The sequence below is a fragment of the Lissotriton helveticus genome, chromosome 1_1, assembly GCF_964261635.1.
Source record: "Lissotriton helveticus chromosome 1_1, aLisHel1.1, whole genome shotgun sequence".
In the NCBI taxonomy this organism is placed as follows: Eukaryota; Metazoa; Chordata; class Amphibia; order Caudata; family Salamandridae; genus Lissotriton; species Lissotriton helveticus.
In genome coordinates this window covers 1,042,100,284-1,042,117,415 of record NC_136057.1, presented here as the reverse complement: position 1 = coordinate 1,042,117,415, position 17,132 = coordinate 1,042,100,284, and the positions used below count along the sequence as shown (strand labels likewise).

Below are 17,132 nucleotides of genomic sequence, written 5' to 3'. Positions count from 1 at the left end.
GTAAAGATAGGAGCTGTGTCTAGAGACATTAGATTATCCTGGAACGAAACTCTGAAACAAAACTCTTGGACCTTCAACTTTCTATATCGACTAGAAGACGGAAGACATCTCCCTTGTGATCAAGGAGTTACCACCCTGTTCAAACAGGCACCACCAGTAACTTGCCGGCTTGCTTTGTCGACGCTCCCGACGGAACCCGAAGACTCAGCTACTCAGGACTGGACTTCCAGACTTCTTGGACTCCGACCCACATCCACAGCAAAGCTGAGACCCGTGGCAAACACGAGACGTGGGACCAGACTCCCTGGACATCCTGCAAATTGCTAACTGCATTGACTCCTGAGGTAACTCGCAGTTGTGCATTGGGGCACGAGAAGCCCCAGACCCGAGCATCTGCACTAGAGTTGGCTAGTGAGCCCTCTGAAGACGATCCTTTGAATTTCCAACGCTTGCCTGGTTGCGCTGGGCTTGCTTCAGCTTCCTTCCAAAAGCGAAGCGCCTCAGACCTTGCTGGTCTGACCTGAAGCCAATCTTCATTTCCTGCATGGGTTGCGGTTACCAAAGCTTGTTGGGTCCAATCCAGATACCGACACCGCAGACAACTAGAGCCTTTGTGGGACAGCTCGAATCCAGCTCCTGGTCATCGTCGACGCCTCCTGGTCATCGTGGCTGCAGAGACAAGCTTCACCTCTTCACCTGTTTGCATCGCGACATCACCTGGTTCCATCCTGGTTCCTTCCTGGTCATTGGCTAGTGACCCAGACTCTGTCCCCTCTGCTTTCAGGTTCTTCAGCTCCTCGATCCACCCTTGGATACACACGGACACTCTTCCTTCGGCTGCCTGCAGCACTTCTTTTGCAGGTCTCCATTGAAAGCATCGACGAAAAGACACATATGCACCCGGCTTCCCTGGGTGAGGTAACTAGAGTACTCCGGTGCTCCCGTGGGTATTGAATATCCAAGTGTCCTAATTTAAAGGGGTTTCACCGTAGTCCACCCGGAAGTGTCCTTAATCAGTAACTTTGCGACTTCTTCGTTTCCAATTGTAAGTCAATGGTAGCTCGCGACTGTGTTGCCAGACTGCACGCGTCTCCCGTGGGGCTCCTACTTCCTAGCCTTTGGTTCTGTAGTGTAGCCCCAGCGATGCCCTAGGCCTATTCACTATTCCTGAAGTGGTTCTTATACCACTTACTTAGTATATGATTCGTGAGGCCCCTAGGGCAGAACTGTATGTGTGCAACTTATAGTATGCTTAATGACAAACTTGTAACGTATCTCGAACTCTAACCTCATAAAGAGTGCAGAGGGGGAGTGTTAGTATTACATACATATATATTTGATATATACCTTGTGTGGTGTCCTTTCATTGGTATTCAAGGGATTATATATGGTAAAACAGCTGGCTTCACATGCTCTCTGAAGTTTTAGCCTAAGGCTGCTGGTCCACGCTACCACTAGGATAGCAGGTCTATAAGGTTGACTTTACAACCACCACCATAAGGGTCGTTTAGACTGGTGCAAGGTGCCCACTAAAATAATGGACATCATATACCAAGCTAACTTCTCACAGTGATGACCCGCTGGCACAATAGACATGGTTAAAGCAATGGAAGATGAGTTTTATACAAACGGGATAACTACCCAAAGCAGCCACAATGATAAGCCTATGACCTGCTCGTCACTTGAGAGGTTCACGAATTGGGTTATAAAATCTTGCATGATCTGGGTGTTGGTCGGATCTTTGACAATGCGGGGTGCACCAACCAAAATGCATTTGGATGATGTCTACGTGGATTATGTTGTTATCTTGTATGTATTGGGTTGCAAAGTGGGAACTGAGCCCTTTCTTCTGTTATATTCGTTTGCATTTTTGATTCTTCTCCCTTTTATTATATATATATATATTGGTATTTTTTTGTTTTCGTTGTGACTTTTTATTGAAATGAAAAATAAAACTAATTTAAAAAAAAACTATTCAAGAACCATTTATACAACTCCACCATAACAAAGTGGACAAATACTAAATTCCTTCCTAAAGTTATTTCTCCCTTCCATCTCAACCTCTCTGAGTTGCCAGTGTTCTTCTCGCAACCACAGATAGTAGCAGAAAGAGCTCTTCATACGCTGGACAGAACAAAACCTTTTCACAATACAAAACAACTTTTTGTATCCTTCCCACCACCACATAAAGGTAATCCCATATCAAAGTCTGGAATTGCAAGGCGGATTGTCAAATGTATACAATTATGCTATCACAAAGCAAAACGTACACTATCCATTCCCCCTAAAGCCACTCTACTTTCAAAATAGGGGCTTCCATGGCATTTTTAGTGAACATTCCCTTAGATATCTGCAAAGCATCTACATGGTCTACACCACACACTTTCACAAAACACTATTGTGTAGATGTGCAGGCAAAACAAGCTAGTGTGGGCCAGGCTGTACTCAAAACACTATTTCCAACTACTGCAACAGATACTGGTGGTCGCCGCTAAGGAAGAGTACTGCTATGCAATCTATGCACAAGGTGTGATCGGTAGATGATATGCATCGAAAGGAAAATGCTACTTACTAGTATGCATCTTTTCTTGGCATGTAGAACTCTAGATCACACACGCTCACCCGCTTCCCCGGCTACCTTTATCTGTACCAGTATTATCTTATTTAGATACATCACATAGGCATCTTTTTCTGTTTCTTACAAAACTCCATCGTTTCCCTTCTTGGCGAAAAAACAATCTGAAGATTGCGTTGATGCCCATGCGCACAATTGTCCACAGGAGGAGTCCCCTATCTCGTGACTTCCAAAGACTTCTACCAAGACAACAACAAAGTGTAAACATCTGGGCCCAACACCAGATGGTGATATATGCAGTGTGTAAATCTGCAGCTCTACATGCCAAGAAAATATGCATACTGGTAAGTAGCATTTTGCAGCGTGAATCTTTCTGGATTCACTATGCTGTGCATTATTCCGCGGTCTAGTGGTTGGGTCCGAAATCGTAATCTTATCTCCTTTTATTTTTCTTCTTTTTTTTGTAGCCCAGGTGGGCGTTGATGTCCCACCTTTTTGTGTACTTCCTGTGGCGTCGGCACGCTTCCTGCGAAAACTCCCACCTCTGGGCGCCATCTTCAGATTCTTTTTTCTGCCGTTGGGTCTGGATCGTCACCGAGAGGCTCCAGAGTTTTTGTAGGACAGGAGAGGAAAAAGACGAAATTTTCACAGAATAGATTGGAGACGACACCGAGCAACAAGATCACCAAGCCGGGACGACGTAGGAGGAGAACTTCGGCGTCCGATGGAGAATGCGCACACAGGGGGCTCCCTGAGCGCAGGAATGGACAAAGCACTGTTTAAATTCTGACCTAACTGCCACCACAAATATGCGCAGAAGGACCAGCACCTGGTCTGCAACCTCTGCTTACCGGTCAACCACAAGAGCAAGGATTGCAACGCCTGCTCCTCCTTCACTCGGAAGACACTCTGGGTTGGAGAGAGACAGAGGAGAGCCAACTACACCATGCAAGGCAAAGGCCAACCTCCGTCGCTTCGGGACCTGGGCCTCTCCAGCGACGAAGAGGACAACATCGCCGAGGGATGACTACACGGTCGTAGAGGCCAATAAGAAGGCATCTAAAGAGGTAGGAGAGACGTCGACCCTTAAACCCCCGACAGACTCTCGCAAGCAGGACTCTCGAAAAACAGAGTCTAAGTCCTCGAAGGGAGCACTGGCACCGAAAACCTCGACGGCCGCATCTGCATCCAAGGACAAACAGCCCAGCAGATCCTTCGAAAAGGACTCCCAGGCGGCGAAGACCGGCTAAAAGCCAAGGTCATCGAAGCACGTCCCCAAAAAGGACAGCTTGACTTCAAAGGAGAAGGACCCGAAGGCCGCTTCGAAGTCGACGACTAAGTCGAAGAGATCGGCCATAACGCTAAACGCCGAGCATGCCGCCGAGATGGAGAGGAAAAAGAGAAGGCTCGAGACCGAAATGGAGAACATCCTGCAAAGAAAGAGTTCAACGAGAAAAAGAAAAGGTTCACGATTCCGTTGAAGCTGCCGACGACTATCTCGAAATAGAAGAGGAAGAGGAGTTCGACGCCGAAGGGCCACTGAAAACTCCCGAGCCCCAGGAACACCTAGAGGAAGAGGGCCTATACTATGAGGAAGAAGGCGACGACCAGCGAACGAGTTTGGGCTCTGCATCCTCGATGGCACAGGACCTCGACTCCAAAAACCCGGAACAGCCCGTGGAGACTTATCCGTCGAGGCCTTCGCCACAAGATGACATTCGGGCCTATAACCTGGTCATTAAGAACGCGGCTTGTGGAGTCAAAATGGAGGAGAAAAAACCAAAGGCATGTTTCCTCTTGGAGAACCTGCTCCCCACTCAAACAAAGAGTCTGTTCCTCCCCATGCGTCCAAGTGTCATGGACCAAGGGAGGAAGGCGTTCAAAGATCCAGCTACCTGCAGGTCTGTCACACCTAGGATGGAGAAAAAATACAAACCCTCCTCTCAGGATCCTCCCAACATCCAGGGATCCGTCACGACGGACTCCATTATTGCGGCAACAGCCAGGAAGAGGGCAAACGTCCCAACATCAGGCCCACCACCAGACAAAGAAAGTAGGAGAATGGATTTAACTGGGAGGAAGAGAAATGCAGCGGTATACTGGCGCATAGCGAACTCCAATGCCCTACGGAACAGACACCAGTACCAGCATTGGGACGAGATGGGGCCACTGCTCAAGCACCTCCTCGAGGAATACCAGCAAAGGGCATCACACCTGATGGAGGAAGAAAAAAATATTGCAAATGCTTGCCTGAAAACGGCCTTGGATGGGGTTAACACATCCAGCAGACTTATGATAGGAATCACAGAAAGAAGGCAGGCCTGGCTTAGGATCTCCGGCTTCAAGCCAGGAGTGCAGAACAACATTCTGCGCACCCCTTTCGAAGGAGAGACACTGTTCGGGGGAACCAGTGGATGAGAAACTCACCCAACTAAAGAAAGAAAATGAACTACAAGGTCCATGGGGGCCTTACAATTCAGAGGGATGAGAAGGGGTACCCCGACATGGAGACCAAACTGAAGGGGAGGAAACCAGCCAGGAACATAACACCAGACATTCCAGCAGGGCGACAATCAATCACAACCGGGACAGCAAAAGCAACCCTGGCAGTACCAGCCTCGGGGCCAGTCCTTTCGTGGGAGGACGAATGGACGAGGGCAAACAAGAAGAGTGGGCCAACAACCCACCTTAAAGTGACTCCGTCACGCAAAGCGTGCCCACCCACACGACCCCTCCGAGTGTGGAGCACAACAAGGCCAACAAGAGGGGGTTCCACAGAGCAAACATCAACGAACATGTAACACAAGTAGGAGGCAGGCTAAGACGCTTCTTCCAGGAGTGGAAGAAGATAACTGCAGACAAATGGATACTCAACATCATACAGTTTGGATACTGTATAGAACTGGAAAAGAAACCACCAAACAGTAAACCGAAAAGGAAGGCGCATTCAGGAAAAGATCTAGCGCTACTCCTAGAGGACTGTCAAGAACTCCTCCAAAAGGAGGCCATCAAACCAGTTCCATTCAGAGAAAGGAACAAGGGAGTGTACTCAAACTATTTCCTAGTTCCAAAAGTGGACGAAATGCTAAGAGCCATCCTGGATCTAAGGTTCCTAAACAAATAAATAAAGACACAAAAGTTCAAAATGACATCCCTACAAGAGGTCATTCCCCAGATAAGGGACGGAGACTTCATATCCACCATAGACCTCAAAGATGCCTACCTGCACATTCCCATGAACAGGCAGCACAAACATCTACTAAAATTTACCATCAACAAAGAACTCTACCAGTTCACAGCCCTAGCCTGCGGGATAAAGTCCGCACCAAGGGTGTTCACCAAATGTCTCGCAGCCGTGGCAGCGTACCTGCGCAGGGAAACTATTCATGTATACCCTTACCTGAATGACTGGCTAATAGAAGCAAGTTCACACAGGACGTGCAATTAACACGCACAGCGGGTCCCAGACACTGACAGACCTGGGATTCTCCATACACTGGGGGAAGTCCTCAATGGAACCAGAGCAAGTGAAGATCTTCCTGGGGGCACAGATCAACACCATACAGCGCAAGGTGTTCCCCAGCGACACTGGCCCTGCTGAAGGAGACACGCCACTACCAGAAGGGGCGAGCTCTGACAGTGAGGACAGCGAGCCTGATCATGGGGATGATGGCGTCCTGCAAACACCTGGTCCCCAATATACGACTCCACATGAGACCATTCCAGGAATGGCTGCAACAACAATGGTCACAAGCTACAGGAAGTTGGGAAGATCTAGTGGTTGTAACGCACGCAGTGCAGGAGGAGATTACGTGGTGGAACAGTGAGAACATAACAAAAGGGAAGCCTTTAACACCACCAACCCCAGACAGCCTTTCTGGTGGCAATCACCTTGCTGTGCAGGGTAAGCGAGCTACAAGCGCCAACACTGCAAGAACCCTACATTCAAATACACAATGATAGGGTGATAATGAGAACTGACCCATACTTTATGCCAAAGGTGGCGTCGAGGTTCCACATGAACCAGACAGTACAAATACCAAGCTTCTTTCAGAAACCATCCACAATGGCAGATAGGGCACTGCACACTCTGGACGCTAGAAGAGCAGTGATGTATTACATGGAAACAACTAAGGAGCACAGGAAAACAAAGCAGTTCTTTGTGTCCTTCGCAAGCAGTTTCCTGGGTAGACCAGTAACAAAGGGAACCATGGCACGATGGATCGCACAAACTATACATTTCTGCCACAAACAGGCAGGCCAGGAACTAGCAGAGGGGGCACAAACCCACTCTACCAGGAAGAAGGGAGCAACAATAGCCTTTCTGGCTAACACACCCATTCAAGACATGCCTGGCAGCAACATAGGCTTCAGTGCACACGTTCACTAAGCACTACTGTGTGGATATACAAATGAACAAGCAAGCACAAGTAGGACAGAAGGTGCTTCAACATATATTCAACAACCAACGCTCATCTTCCACCCAGCCGCCACAAACATAACAAACCGCTACAAAGTCTTTGCACAGCATAGTGAATCCAGAAAGTTTCACGCTGCAAAATGAATCGTTTCTTACCTGTCGGTGTAGTTTTGCAGCTTGAAGATCTTTCTGGATTCACTAGCGAACCCACCCACCTCTGCCAGAAAGATGAGGCAGGAGAAGGTGGTAATAAAAGGACAATATAGAAACAGACCCCTTAAAGGACAAAGCTGAAAAATCACTTACTTGAAGAAGTAATAGGAAACATTGCCAAAGGATTCACAAGCGGAACAAAAAACAAGAAAAAAGAATCCAAAGGTGGGAGCTTCTGCAGGAAGCATGCCGACGTCACAGGAAGTACACCAAAAGGTGGGACGTCGACGCCCACCTGGGCTACAAAAAAAAGAAAGAAAATACTATGATTCCGGACCCAGCCACTTGACCGCGGAATAATGCACAGCATAGTGAATCCAAAAAGATCTTCAAGCTGCAAAACTACACCAACAGGTAAGAAACTATTTGTTTTCCTTTTTTCTCTTTAAAAAGATCCTCGGCTGTGATATGGATTTGGGATGTGCCACGAGTTTACTCTCTGCTTTCATTGTTAGACTAGACCGATATGCTTATAGTAAACTTGTAGTATTAGCACAAATGAGATTTGCCTTGCTCTTTGGCCCATGCTTCTTCAGCTGTTCAATGGGCACTATTCTTGTTTTGCTACTCCCTCATGTTCTGTCCATTTGGGCCAAAGAAATGTCCTGAATTAAAGAGCAGAGCTGTGTGTGCAGGGTTTCATGCTCCTCCATGGTTTGTTTTCTTACAGTGATAGACCTGCTGCAGGTGGAGGAGCCAAGGTATCCTTTCTGGTCCCGACCTCCTACATACATCAGAGCCCAGCTCTACAAATACTGGTTCACAGAGGCCAACGAGAAAGGGTAAGGAAGTTTATTCTTTACAACTGTGTAGTGCAAGCAGAAGGTTGCGCAGAGCTTTGTGTGGAAAATAGAAGTGTTTGTGATGGATCCTCAAATTTGAGACTGTTTTCTCTCTACTGAGCCAGATTGGGAGGTGTAGTGCGAGGCTATGTTATGAATTCTTGACAGAAATGGGTAGAGTAAGATCCGTCCATATCACGAAGCAGTGCTGTTCTTTGACTATATGCGCACTTGTAAGTACTTGGAAATTTTAAACTCTCTGCAGAGCTGGGAGTCTGCTGTATCTTTGACCGATATAAAACCTTCCAAAGGGTTAAGCCAAACACCAACTTCAACATTATAAGACTCCCTAAAAGTTTCTATCTGCCTGATTCTTCATGATGCTCTCGATAGGAGTGCCCAGACTAGGATTACTGACACATGCAGGACTATTGACAAAGTGCTTTAGTTGGGTGATTCAAAATTTGGTTAACAAGTTTCATGGCATGCAGAATTGTCAGAAGAGCGATCATATTGTTTCTTTACAGCTTTATTGGACATTAGGGCGTCACCCATGAGTGGAGGTGTAAAAATGCTCCCTGGACCGGAGTCAAGCATCCTAGGACCGGTTTCTGGCTATCAGCCTTCATCAGCCAGCCAGTTCAGTCTGGACTGTTCCGATGAGGCACAGGGTCAAGACTGATTTGCATATGGCCATGTCTGAACTGGGGTGGCTTGGTGAGCAAAATAACAATGGATTAAACCCAGATCTGTGACTGGGGGTGAATGTTTGCCATTGTGCAACATTCCGTCCATCATCTTGTGTGTTTTGCCCAACACTAACTACCAGTCCGAGTGTTCGTGCAATTAATCGGCATGATGGCGTCTTGCATTCTAATCATCCTTTACGCAAGACTTCACATGTGTCCCCTACAGGAATTCTTAGCACGTCAGTGGAACTAGGCTCAAGGTCAGCTGACATATCTGGTGTTGGTAAACGGCCGCACCCATCGCTCTCTGCAGTGGTGGAATACACAAATCCTTTCCAAAGGGCGACCATTCCTCAACCCGGTTCCACAGATAGTGTTCGCAGCAGACTCATCAGTCACTGGTTGGGGAGGTCATCTTCAAAAACACATTTGTCAGGGCACATGGACCCTATGCGCTATGGATGAATTGGTCTGGCAAATTTGCTTGCGCTTTTCCACCTCTCCCGCTAATTCCATTAGTGGTTAGGAAGCTCAAGCAACAGTCCCTCACAATGATCCTAGTTGCTCCTACATGGGCTTGACAACCCTGGTTCACAACCCTACTGGAACTATCAGTAGTTCCTCACCAAAAACTACACCTCTCCCCCTAGCTTCTCACTCAGAACCATGGAGAGATAAGACCTCCAACTTCCAGTCAACTCAACCTTGCGATTTGGCACGTGAAATCATAGTTTGGCTACCTTAATCTCCCACCAGACTGCATGAACGTCACTAAAGAGGCGAGACGCCCTACCACTAGAGCATGCTATGCATAGTGGAAACAATTTGTCATCTACTGCACACACAATCAAATCAATCCACTAGATGTTTCAATCCAAAATCTAATTTCCTACCTATTACACCTGCAGCATTCTAATTTAGCTTGTACATCTATACAGTTGCATCTTGCTGCAATAGTGGCTTACCTACAAAACGGACAACATTTGTCTTTGTTTTGCGTGTCCGCTATCAAGGCATTTATGGAAGGACTTTAAAGAATCATCCCTCCTAGACTTCCACCTTCTCCAGTGTGGAATCTTAATATAGTCCTTACAAGACTCATGGGCTGACCATTTGAACCTCTGCACAAATGTGAGCAATCATTTCTCACTTGGATAGTAGCCTTCCTTATAGCCATCACATCTCTCAGAAGAGTTGGTGAGCTACAGGCACTAACCATACAAGAACTATTTTTACAAATTCATCACAATAAAGTGGTTCTTAGGACTAATCCCACATTTTTACACAAAGTCGTTTTTGCCTTCCATCTTAACCAGTCTGTTGAGCTACCTGTATTTTTTCCTCAACCAGACTCCGTGGCGGAACGTGCTCTTCACACATTACCTGTTTAAAGAGCAATACTATGACATTGAAAGAATAAAATCCTTTCGAAAAACAAAACAACTTTTTCTTGCTTTTTTGCCACGGCATAAATGCAATCCCATATCAAAAGCAGGTATTGCACAGTGGATCGTTAAATGCACACAAATACGCTATATTAAAGCTTAACGCTCATTAACCGTTCCCCCTAGGGCGCATTCTACACGCAAACTAGGGGCTTCTATGGCATTCTTAGGGAACATACCCTTAGATGACATCTGCAAAGCAGCAACATGTTCTACGCCACACACATTCACAAAGAACTGTTGTGTAGATGTGTTAGCAAAACAACAAGCTAGTGTGGATCAGGCCAGTTTAAGAACACTAATTCAAACCGCTGCAACAGGTATGGGTTAGCCACTGCTTAGGCGATAACTGCTGTGAAGTCTATGCTAAAGCATAATATCTACAGCTCGTATGCCTCAAACGGAAAATGCTACTTACCCAGTATGCGTCGGTTTTTGGCATATACAGCTGTAGATTTATATGCACCCACCCGCCTCCCCGGGTACCTTTATCTGTTGCAGTATCATCTTACTTAGATACTATATACATGGACATCTCTTTCTACTCTAACTCAATCATCATCCTTACAAAAACAAAGTGCAAACATCCATATTCAACACTAGAAGGCGATCTATGCTAAAGCATATGAATCTACAGCTGTAAATGCCAAGAACAGATGCATACTGGGTAGGTAGCATTTTACTTTCTGTCCGTTCAGCACTGGCAACGCCAAAAGATCTGCTAATGCCTTGCAAAGGCTAGACCTATTTCTACTCTAAATCTTATCTGTTTCATTCTTAGCCCTTTCTGCATGGCTTTTTAATTTAATCCTATGACTCCCTTGACCCTTCCTGTTGCACTTCTTTTAAAGCTTTGCAGCTGCAATTTGCCCCTCAGCTACTTTTCTCTAAACAATGTGCTTTTGCTCCCTTTTTGTATATATTTTTTTATCAAGCTGGAGCCAAAAGCTAAAATGGCTGTTGTCAAGACATAAGTGCATGTCATCATACAGGGAACCACTACAGCTTATGTGGTGAGGCCTTCACACATACATAATCATTTATGCTCGTTGCATTAGCTGCTTTTGGATCTAATAGTGCTTGAGATAGAAGCTTCTCCTTTCCTTTGACATAACGCATGATCAATATTTTTTTGCCTATGGTTCTGATAATCTGTGCACTGACTGGCTACAGAGCCTGATTTAAAAATTGTGGTGAAAGAATTGCATACAGTATTGTGGGGTGGTGGAAGGTTATGCAAGGTTAGCTGCATGAACTTTACATGGCATGTCTATTTACAGAGAATACGAGCATCTGGTCTTATGAATTTATTCCCCAATGTCTTAAAGTGGGTTATGCAGAGTAGTTGTAAAACCTCACCATGTAATAATGTCACAATCTTTATCAAGTCCAGTTAGATTTCTTCAAGTAAACCTTTTGCTCTGGACTTGTGTAGCTGTTGCACAGAGCATTCTGGCCTAAACAAAGGAGCCAGTGTGAAGCATTTAGAAGTACCAGAACAAGTACCTCGACACAAAAATCCAACACCAATTTAAAAAAGTTGTGTATTTGTATCTTAAATTAAACACCAAAATGACAAATCCATTGAGGGAAAGGTAATTACAGGTTTTTTTAAAAAATGCAATCGGTGTAGTTGATTGAGCAATCTCAGCCTTTTGAAAAGGAGGGCTACTCCTTTTAGCTTTGACGTGCCACCTTTTAATGGAGGCTAGTCACAGGAACCACTTAGGTCCAGGAAGACAGTTACCTGTTGCTTTTCAGCTGTATTTGTGTCGTCGGCGTTCTTTCCTCCTTTAACGCTCCAAGTCAAAAAGTAGCACTGATGCTGGGGATGCAGAATTTTTACGTTGTCGGAGATGCTGGAGAAATGCAGTGAGTATTCCTGGGGTCTCTCTGGTATCCACGACAGTCGGGTGTTGTCTCTGCCTCAGGTGTCTGCTTCCAACAGTGCAGGACAGGGGTGAGTCAGTGAAGGTTCAGTTGCCACTGGTCTCCTGGTTCCAGCAATTCTTCAGCAGTTGCCTGTAGGTGAGCTTTTTCTTTCTTGCGGGCAGCCATAGTCCACTTCAACATTGGCAACGGGCCCCAAGAAACTTTGAGACACCTCTGCTAGGTCAGGACTCTGTTTCTCAGCGCCAGGCAGGTGTTCCTGACTGCTGGGCTTCCGACGGATGCAGGTTTCCATAGCCTCTGGTGGTCCTGAAGCCTAATAGGAGGCTAGCCACCAAGCCCTAATTGTCGCTTCTTTGGTCCTGACACAAGTGGAGCTCTTTTCCATGAGTGGACACAGCAGGACTTGGCGGGTGCAGAGTGGGTTGGTCTTGTGGGTCCTGGCTGGCACCAGGTGTATGGTTGTTGAAGCAGAGCCTCTGCTTATGGGAGTCCCAGTCTTTAAGAGGGTCAGGGCAGGCAGGTCCTCCGGGTGTCCCAAGGTTGCTGTCCGCAGAAGTCGCCGGGATTAAGCAGGAACAGGTTCCAGGATCGACAGGCCGGTAGGGCTGGGGCCAAGTCAGTGGATGTCATCCTGTGGTTAGCAGCTGCACGGCGGGTCTTCTTCCTGATCTTCTTTCTTTGTCGGGATCTGAGGAAGGAAGGTTCGGGGAGCCCCTAAATACTGAATTTAGGGGCATTACAGGTAGGGCAAGGCCAGGGACCAATAGGTCCCTGTCCTGGGGTGGGTACACCCCCTAGTCTGCTCCACTCCTGTGAGAGGGAGGCAGGAACCTAGCTGTGATTGGCCAGGGGTCACCATCTTCAAGATGGCCGGAGTCGTGCTTCAACTCGCCTCTCCCACCTGACGGGTGGGGTTGGCATAGGCTGGCACACTCCCCTTCCTGACTTAGGGTTTCCCTCCAGTATTCCCGCCAGAGTGGGGGTCAGAACAGGGGGGGGCCAGTTGCTGGGTACAACAAATGGTCGGGAGAAGCTCACAGAGGCGGCAGGCCTTTGAAGCTTCCCCCTGCCCATCCTGGGGGAGGAGACCTAGCACCTCGCCCAGGATGTGCATTGTTGCAGGGCTAGGAGAGTGGGGGTTCTCCACCCAGGGGTCCAGAAACATGTCTGCTGTGTGGCAGCAGAGGCAGCCTCTCAGTCCAGACGTGGATTGTAGGTTAGGTTTCATGGGCCATCTCAAATGCCCTCTGGTGCATTTTACACTAAACCTCACACTGGCATCAGTGTGGGTTTAATGTGCTGAGCAGTTTGATACCAAACTTTTCAGCACCATATACTCTTAATGGCAGCACTGCACTTCCAGTGCCCAGGAATGGACCTGAAAATGTAGGGGTACAGGGCTCATGCACCTGTACCCTCACCGCTGGCATAGGTCACCCAGCTAGAGGGGTGACTGATGTGTGCCAGGGCAGTGGGGTTGTGGGCATGGCACACAGGGATGTGTGCCATGTCTTGGATGTGTGCCATGTCAACTCTGTTTAGTTCTTTACTTAGACACTCAGCTTGCAAAGGCAGTGTGTGGGTGCTAGGGTACAGGGCCCCCAAGGATGGCACAATAAGTGCTGCAGCCCTTAGGGGTCTTCTCTGGTCACCATGCCCTGGGTACTTAGGGTACCATTTACTAGGGGCTGACAGGTGGCCAGAGATGCCAATTGGGTTTTGTTTCAACACAGCTTTAGGGAAGGAACACAGGCCCTGGGCACCTGGTTGGCAGGACCCCAGGGCACACTCAGTCAAAGCACATCAGCAGTTCAGCAAAAGGTGGGGGCATACCAATACAAGAAAGATGGCACTTTCTCACAGCATGTTAAACTCAAAAGAAACATGCCCTCTTTAATATTAAGCACGCAGCCTGGTGGGCTACCAGGGCCTTCCCTAGAGGTGACTTATTAGTATTAAAAAAGGATGTGACCTGGCAAAAGGATTTGCTTTGCCTTGGCAAGTAGACCGATTTAAAGCTGCTTGACTAGGCTGAAGCGGCAGGCCTGGAGTCCTATGACCGTGTGTCACTGCAGTGGTGGCTCAATTTTGCAGCAGTCAACTAGTGACATTTAAGTAACTAGCCCGGGGAGGGTACCACTGGTATCATATACTAGGGATTTATAGATAAATTAAATGAACCAGTAGGGTATAAGCCAATCATGCATGTACTTTGGGGGTCGGAGCCCACGCACTGGGACCTGGACTGTGCCCTTCACAGTTGGAAAAACAGTCATTAATCCAAAAGGGGCCAAGTGGTGGGGGTGGTATCGTACAAAAAGGGGCCCTTTCCTACACTTTAACAAAATAAGGCAGGAAGAGCGCAGAACTTCATATAATTGGAAATGTCTCTTTTTGGTAGTGTCCATTCTTTTCCTTGAATCTCACATTATCAGAATATGGAAATATGTATGAGGAATCTTAAGCAGAGGTGAAATCAACCCCATGAATTCATTGAGTCTGCACTGGATTTAAGGTTACTGTTCAGTGTACAAGATTTACACACATTCTGGGACTTGGCAGTTGTTCGGGCTTGGTTCCTTGGGGAGAGAGGAAATTTGCCACTGGACTGTTAAGTTATGTTTTCCCAGCACTCATCCCTTAAACCCTGAAAAGAAATGATGTACCGGTTTACTGTGCATAGGGCATATTGAACATGCCATTTTGCCAGTCTGAGTCGATTTAATGTCATGGCTTGGATCCGGAAACATGTATATTTTAGAGCACGTGTCGTGGTATGCTCAAAGTAGCAAGAGGCATACATCTTGTTTTGCATCATACTGCTGGTGATTTATTTTTATTTTTTACTAGGAGTGCTGGCAGCTCTTGAAAGTGGCAACGTTGTTTACTTTCTCGTCTTCTGTCTCTTCTATCTCTTCATCTACAGAGAGTTGCCCAGACAGTGGTGGAGAAGGCAGCATGTGGAAGAATTCTATCCTACTGTGCATCTGGGTGATGCCAAACTTGAGGCAATGCTAGTCCAACACGGTCTAAAGGTAAGTCAGACCCATTCCATGGGGCATTGTTTAGATGGCTGAGCAGTTCTTTCAGGCGATTCACATACTGCATTGAAACAAGACTCAATGGAGGGCTCAGAAGCTAGAGTAGAGCAAGATAAATAATCTTTACGCAGGTTTCGTGGAGGTTTGCTTAAATTGTTAAAAAAAATGTAAAACGAAAGAAGGCCACGGATCTAGGGGCTTATCGTCCAATTACTCTGATCAACAACAATGTAAAAATCTACTCCAAGATCTTGGCAAATAAATTGGCGTCTGTTTTAAAAAAAAAATGGTGTCTCACAGTCAAACCGGCTTTGTCCTGGGCCGGGAAACCATAGATCATATTTGCAAAGTAATAACTATTTGATTTGACCAAGGTGACAGGAGACCCTATGGCCTTAATCTTATTGGACGCTGGAAAGGCTTTCGATCGGGTCTCCTGGCCCTTTTTATGGGCGGCCATGAAGCATTATGGAATTGGGGAGGGTTTTATTCGGGCCATTAAAAGTATGTATCAAGACCCAATTGCCAAGCTAGCGCTGATGAGCACAGTCGGGGGAGATCAATATAGGGCGTGGCACTAGACAAGGGTGCCCCTGCTTTCCCTTGTTGTTTGCAATCTATATTGATCTGCTAATTAGATTAATACAAGAGCCAGGCAATATTACCAGTTTCTGCTCGAGGAGGAGAGGTAAAAATCTTAGGCTATGCGGACGATTTAGCAATTCGTTACGTCGGCACCACAGCAGGCTTTGGAGGAGTTAGGTCGCTAACATCTCGATTTGGTAAAGTTTCCGGCTATCACATGAATGACAGTAAAACAGTAAAACCCAAATAGTCTTTAACGAAAAAGTGGATCTCGTTGTTCAACGGATTGTAGCAAATGCAAGGTATTTAGGAGTTGAGATAAGCTCCACCCCTACTGCTATCGTAGATTTAAATCTCGCGCCATTATTAGTTAAAATGAAATCTGATACTGAGAGGATGAGTAATCTTTATTTGAAGCTTATGGGCAGAAGTAATGTTATTAAAATGATTTTTTTAGCCCAAGATATTATATTATTTTAGAGCCATCCCCTTGGAATTTAATAAGCTATGGTTTTGGAAATTTGATCAGGTAGTGTTGTGGTTTCTTTGGGCAGGGCAGCACCCTAGACGCGCATTAAGGTTTGATGCTACCCAGAGATGGGGCTGGGGGGGGGGGGGGGGTCTGTCCCCAACTTCCAAACATATTACTGGGCCACCACTTTGAAGTATTCAGGCGAGTTGATAGATGGGTACAATCTGGATAATGCTGAAATCTCTATCTTCCAACTCATTTGCGGGGGAGGAGCGAGGGGCCTTTTACTGCGGCAGATTGATTTCGCTTATTATAAAAGGGTTAAGTTTAAGGTTCTGATAGGAGTCTATAAAGTCTGGACTGCAGTTAGGAAAAGGTTTGGGATTGGCCGGTTGCCTAGGTATTCCCCTCTAGCTGACAATGCCATATGCTCGGAAATCTTCAATGATGTTTATTTCAGAAGATGGGGTGATAGAGGGATTCATTGAATAGGGGATCTTCTTTCTGGCAACAACCTACTCTCTTTTGATGCTCTCAAAGACAGATTTGGCATAGGGAATAAGGGTTTTTTACACATTTTTTACAAAGTCGTGATTTTTTTGAGAAAAAATGCCAGAATCTGAATCGAATCCCACTATTTGATTTGTTTAAAGTTAATCCACAGCAAACCGCTGCCATCTATAAAGCTATTACGGAAAAAATGGGGGAATATCTTACTAAGCATTTTGATAGATGGCAAACAGTGCTGCAGGCTGGACAGGGGATTGTGAGAATTCTTTGTTCTTTAGTCAAACATCTTGCATCTCTGCAAGTACAGTGTTTCAAGACCTGGTGTAATTTGTACGTGACCCACGCTCTTATATACAAATGGGGGGGTACTACCGGGATACACTGCCCTCGCTGTGGGGTGGTGGCTGCGGACATATGTTCGCCACATGTCCAGGCCTCTCCCAAAATATTATCTAAAATTGAGCAAAGACTTGGGGCTATATTGGGCTATATGGTGACACTGGCTCT

At 46.4% G+C, this 17,132-nt stretch overlaps 1 protein-coding gene across 1 annotated transcript in view; it reads left to right on the top strand.

Annotated features, from left to right (window-relative positions):
- Window positions 1-17,132, top strand: part of LMF2 (lipase maturation factor 2) — a 144,759-nt gene that overhangs the window by 101,129 nt on the left and 26,498 nt on the right. Inside the window, exons 12-13 of the mRNA XM_078677880.1 lie at window positions 7,879-7,990; window positions 14,944-15,052. Of these exons, the coding sequence (XP_078534006.1) occupies window positions 7,879-7,990; window positions 14,944-15,052 (221 nt within the window). The remainder of the gene's footprint in view (window positions 1-7,878; window positions 7,991-14,943; window positions 15,053-17,132) is intronic.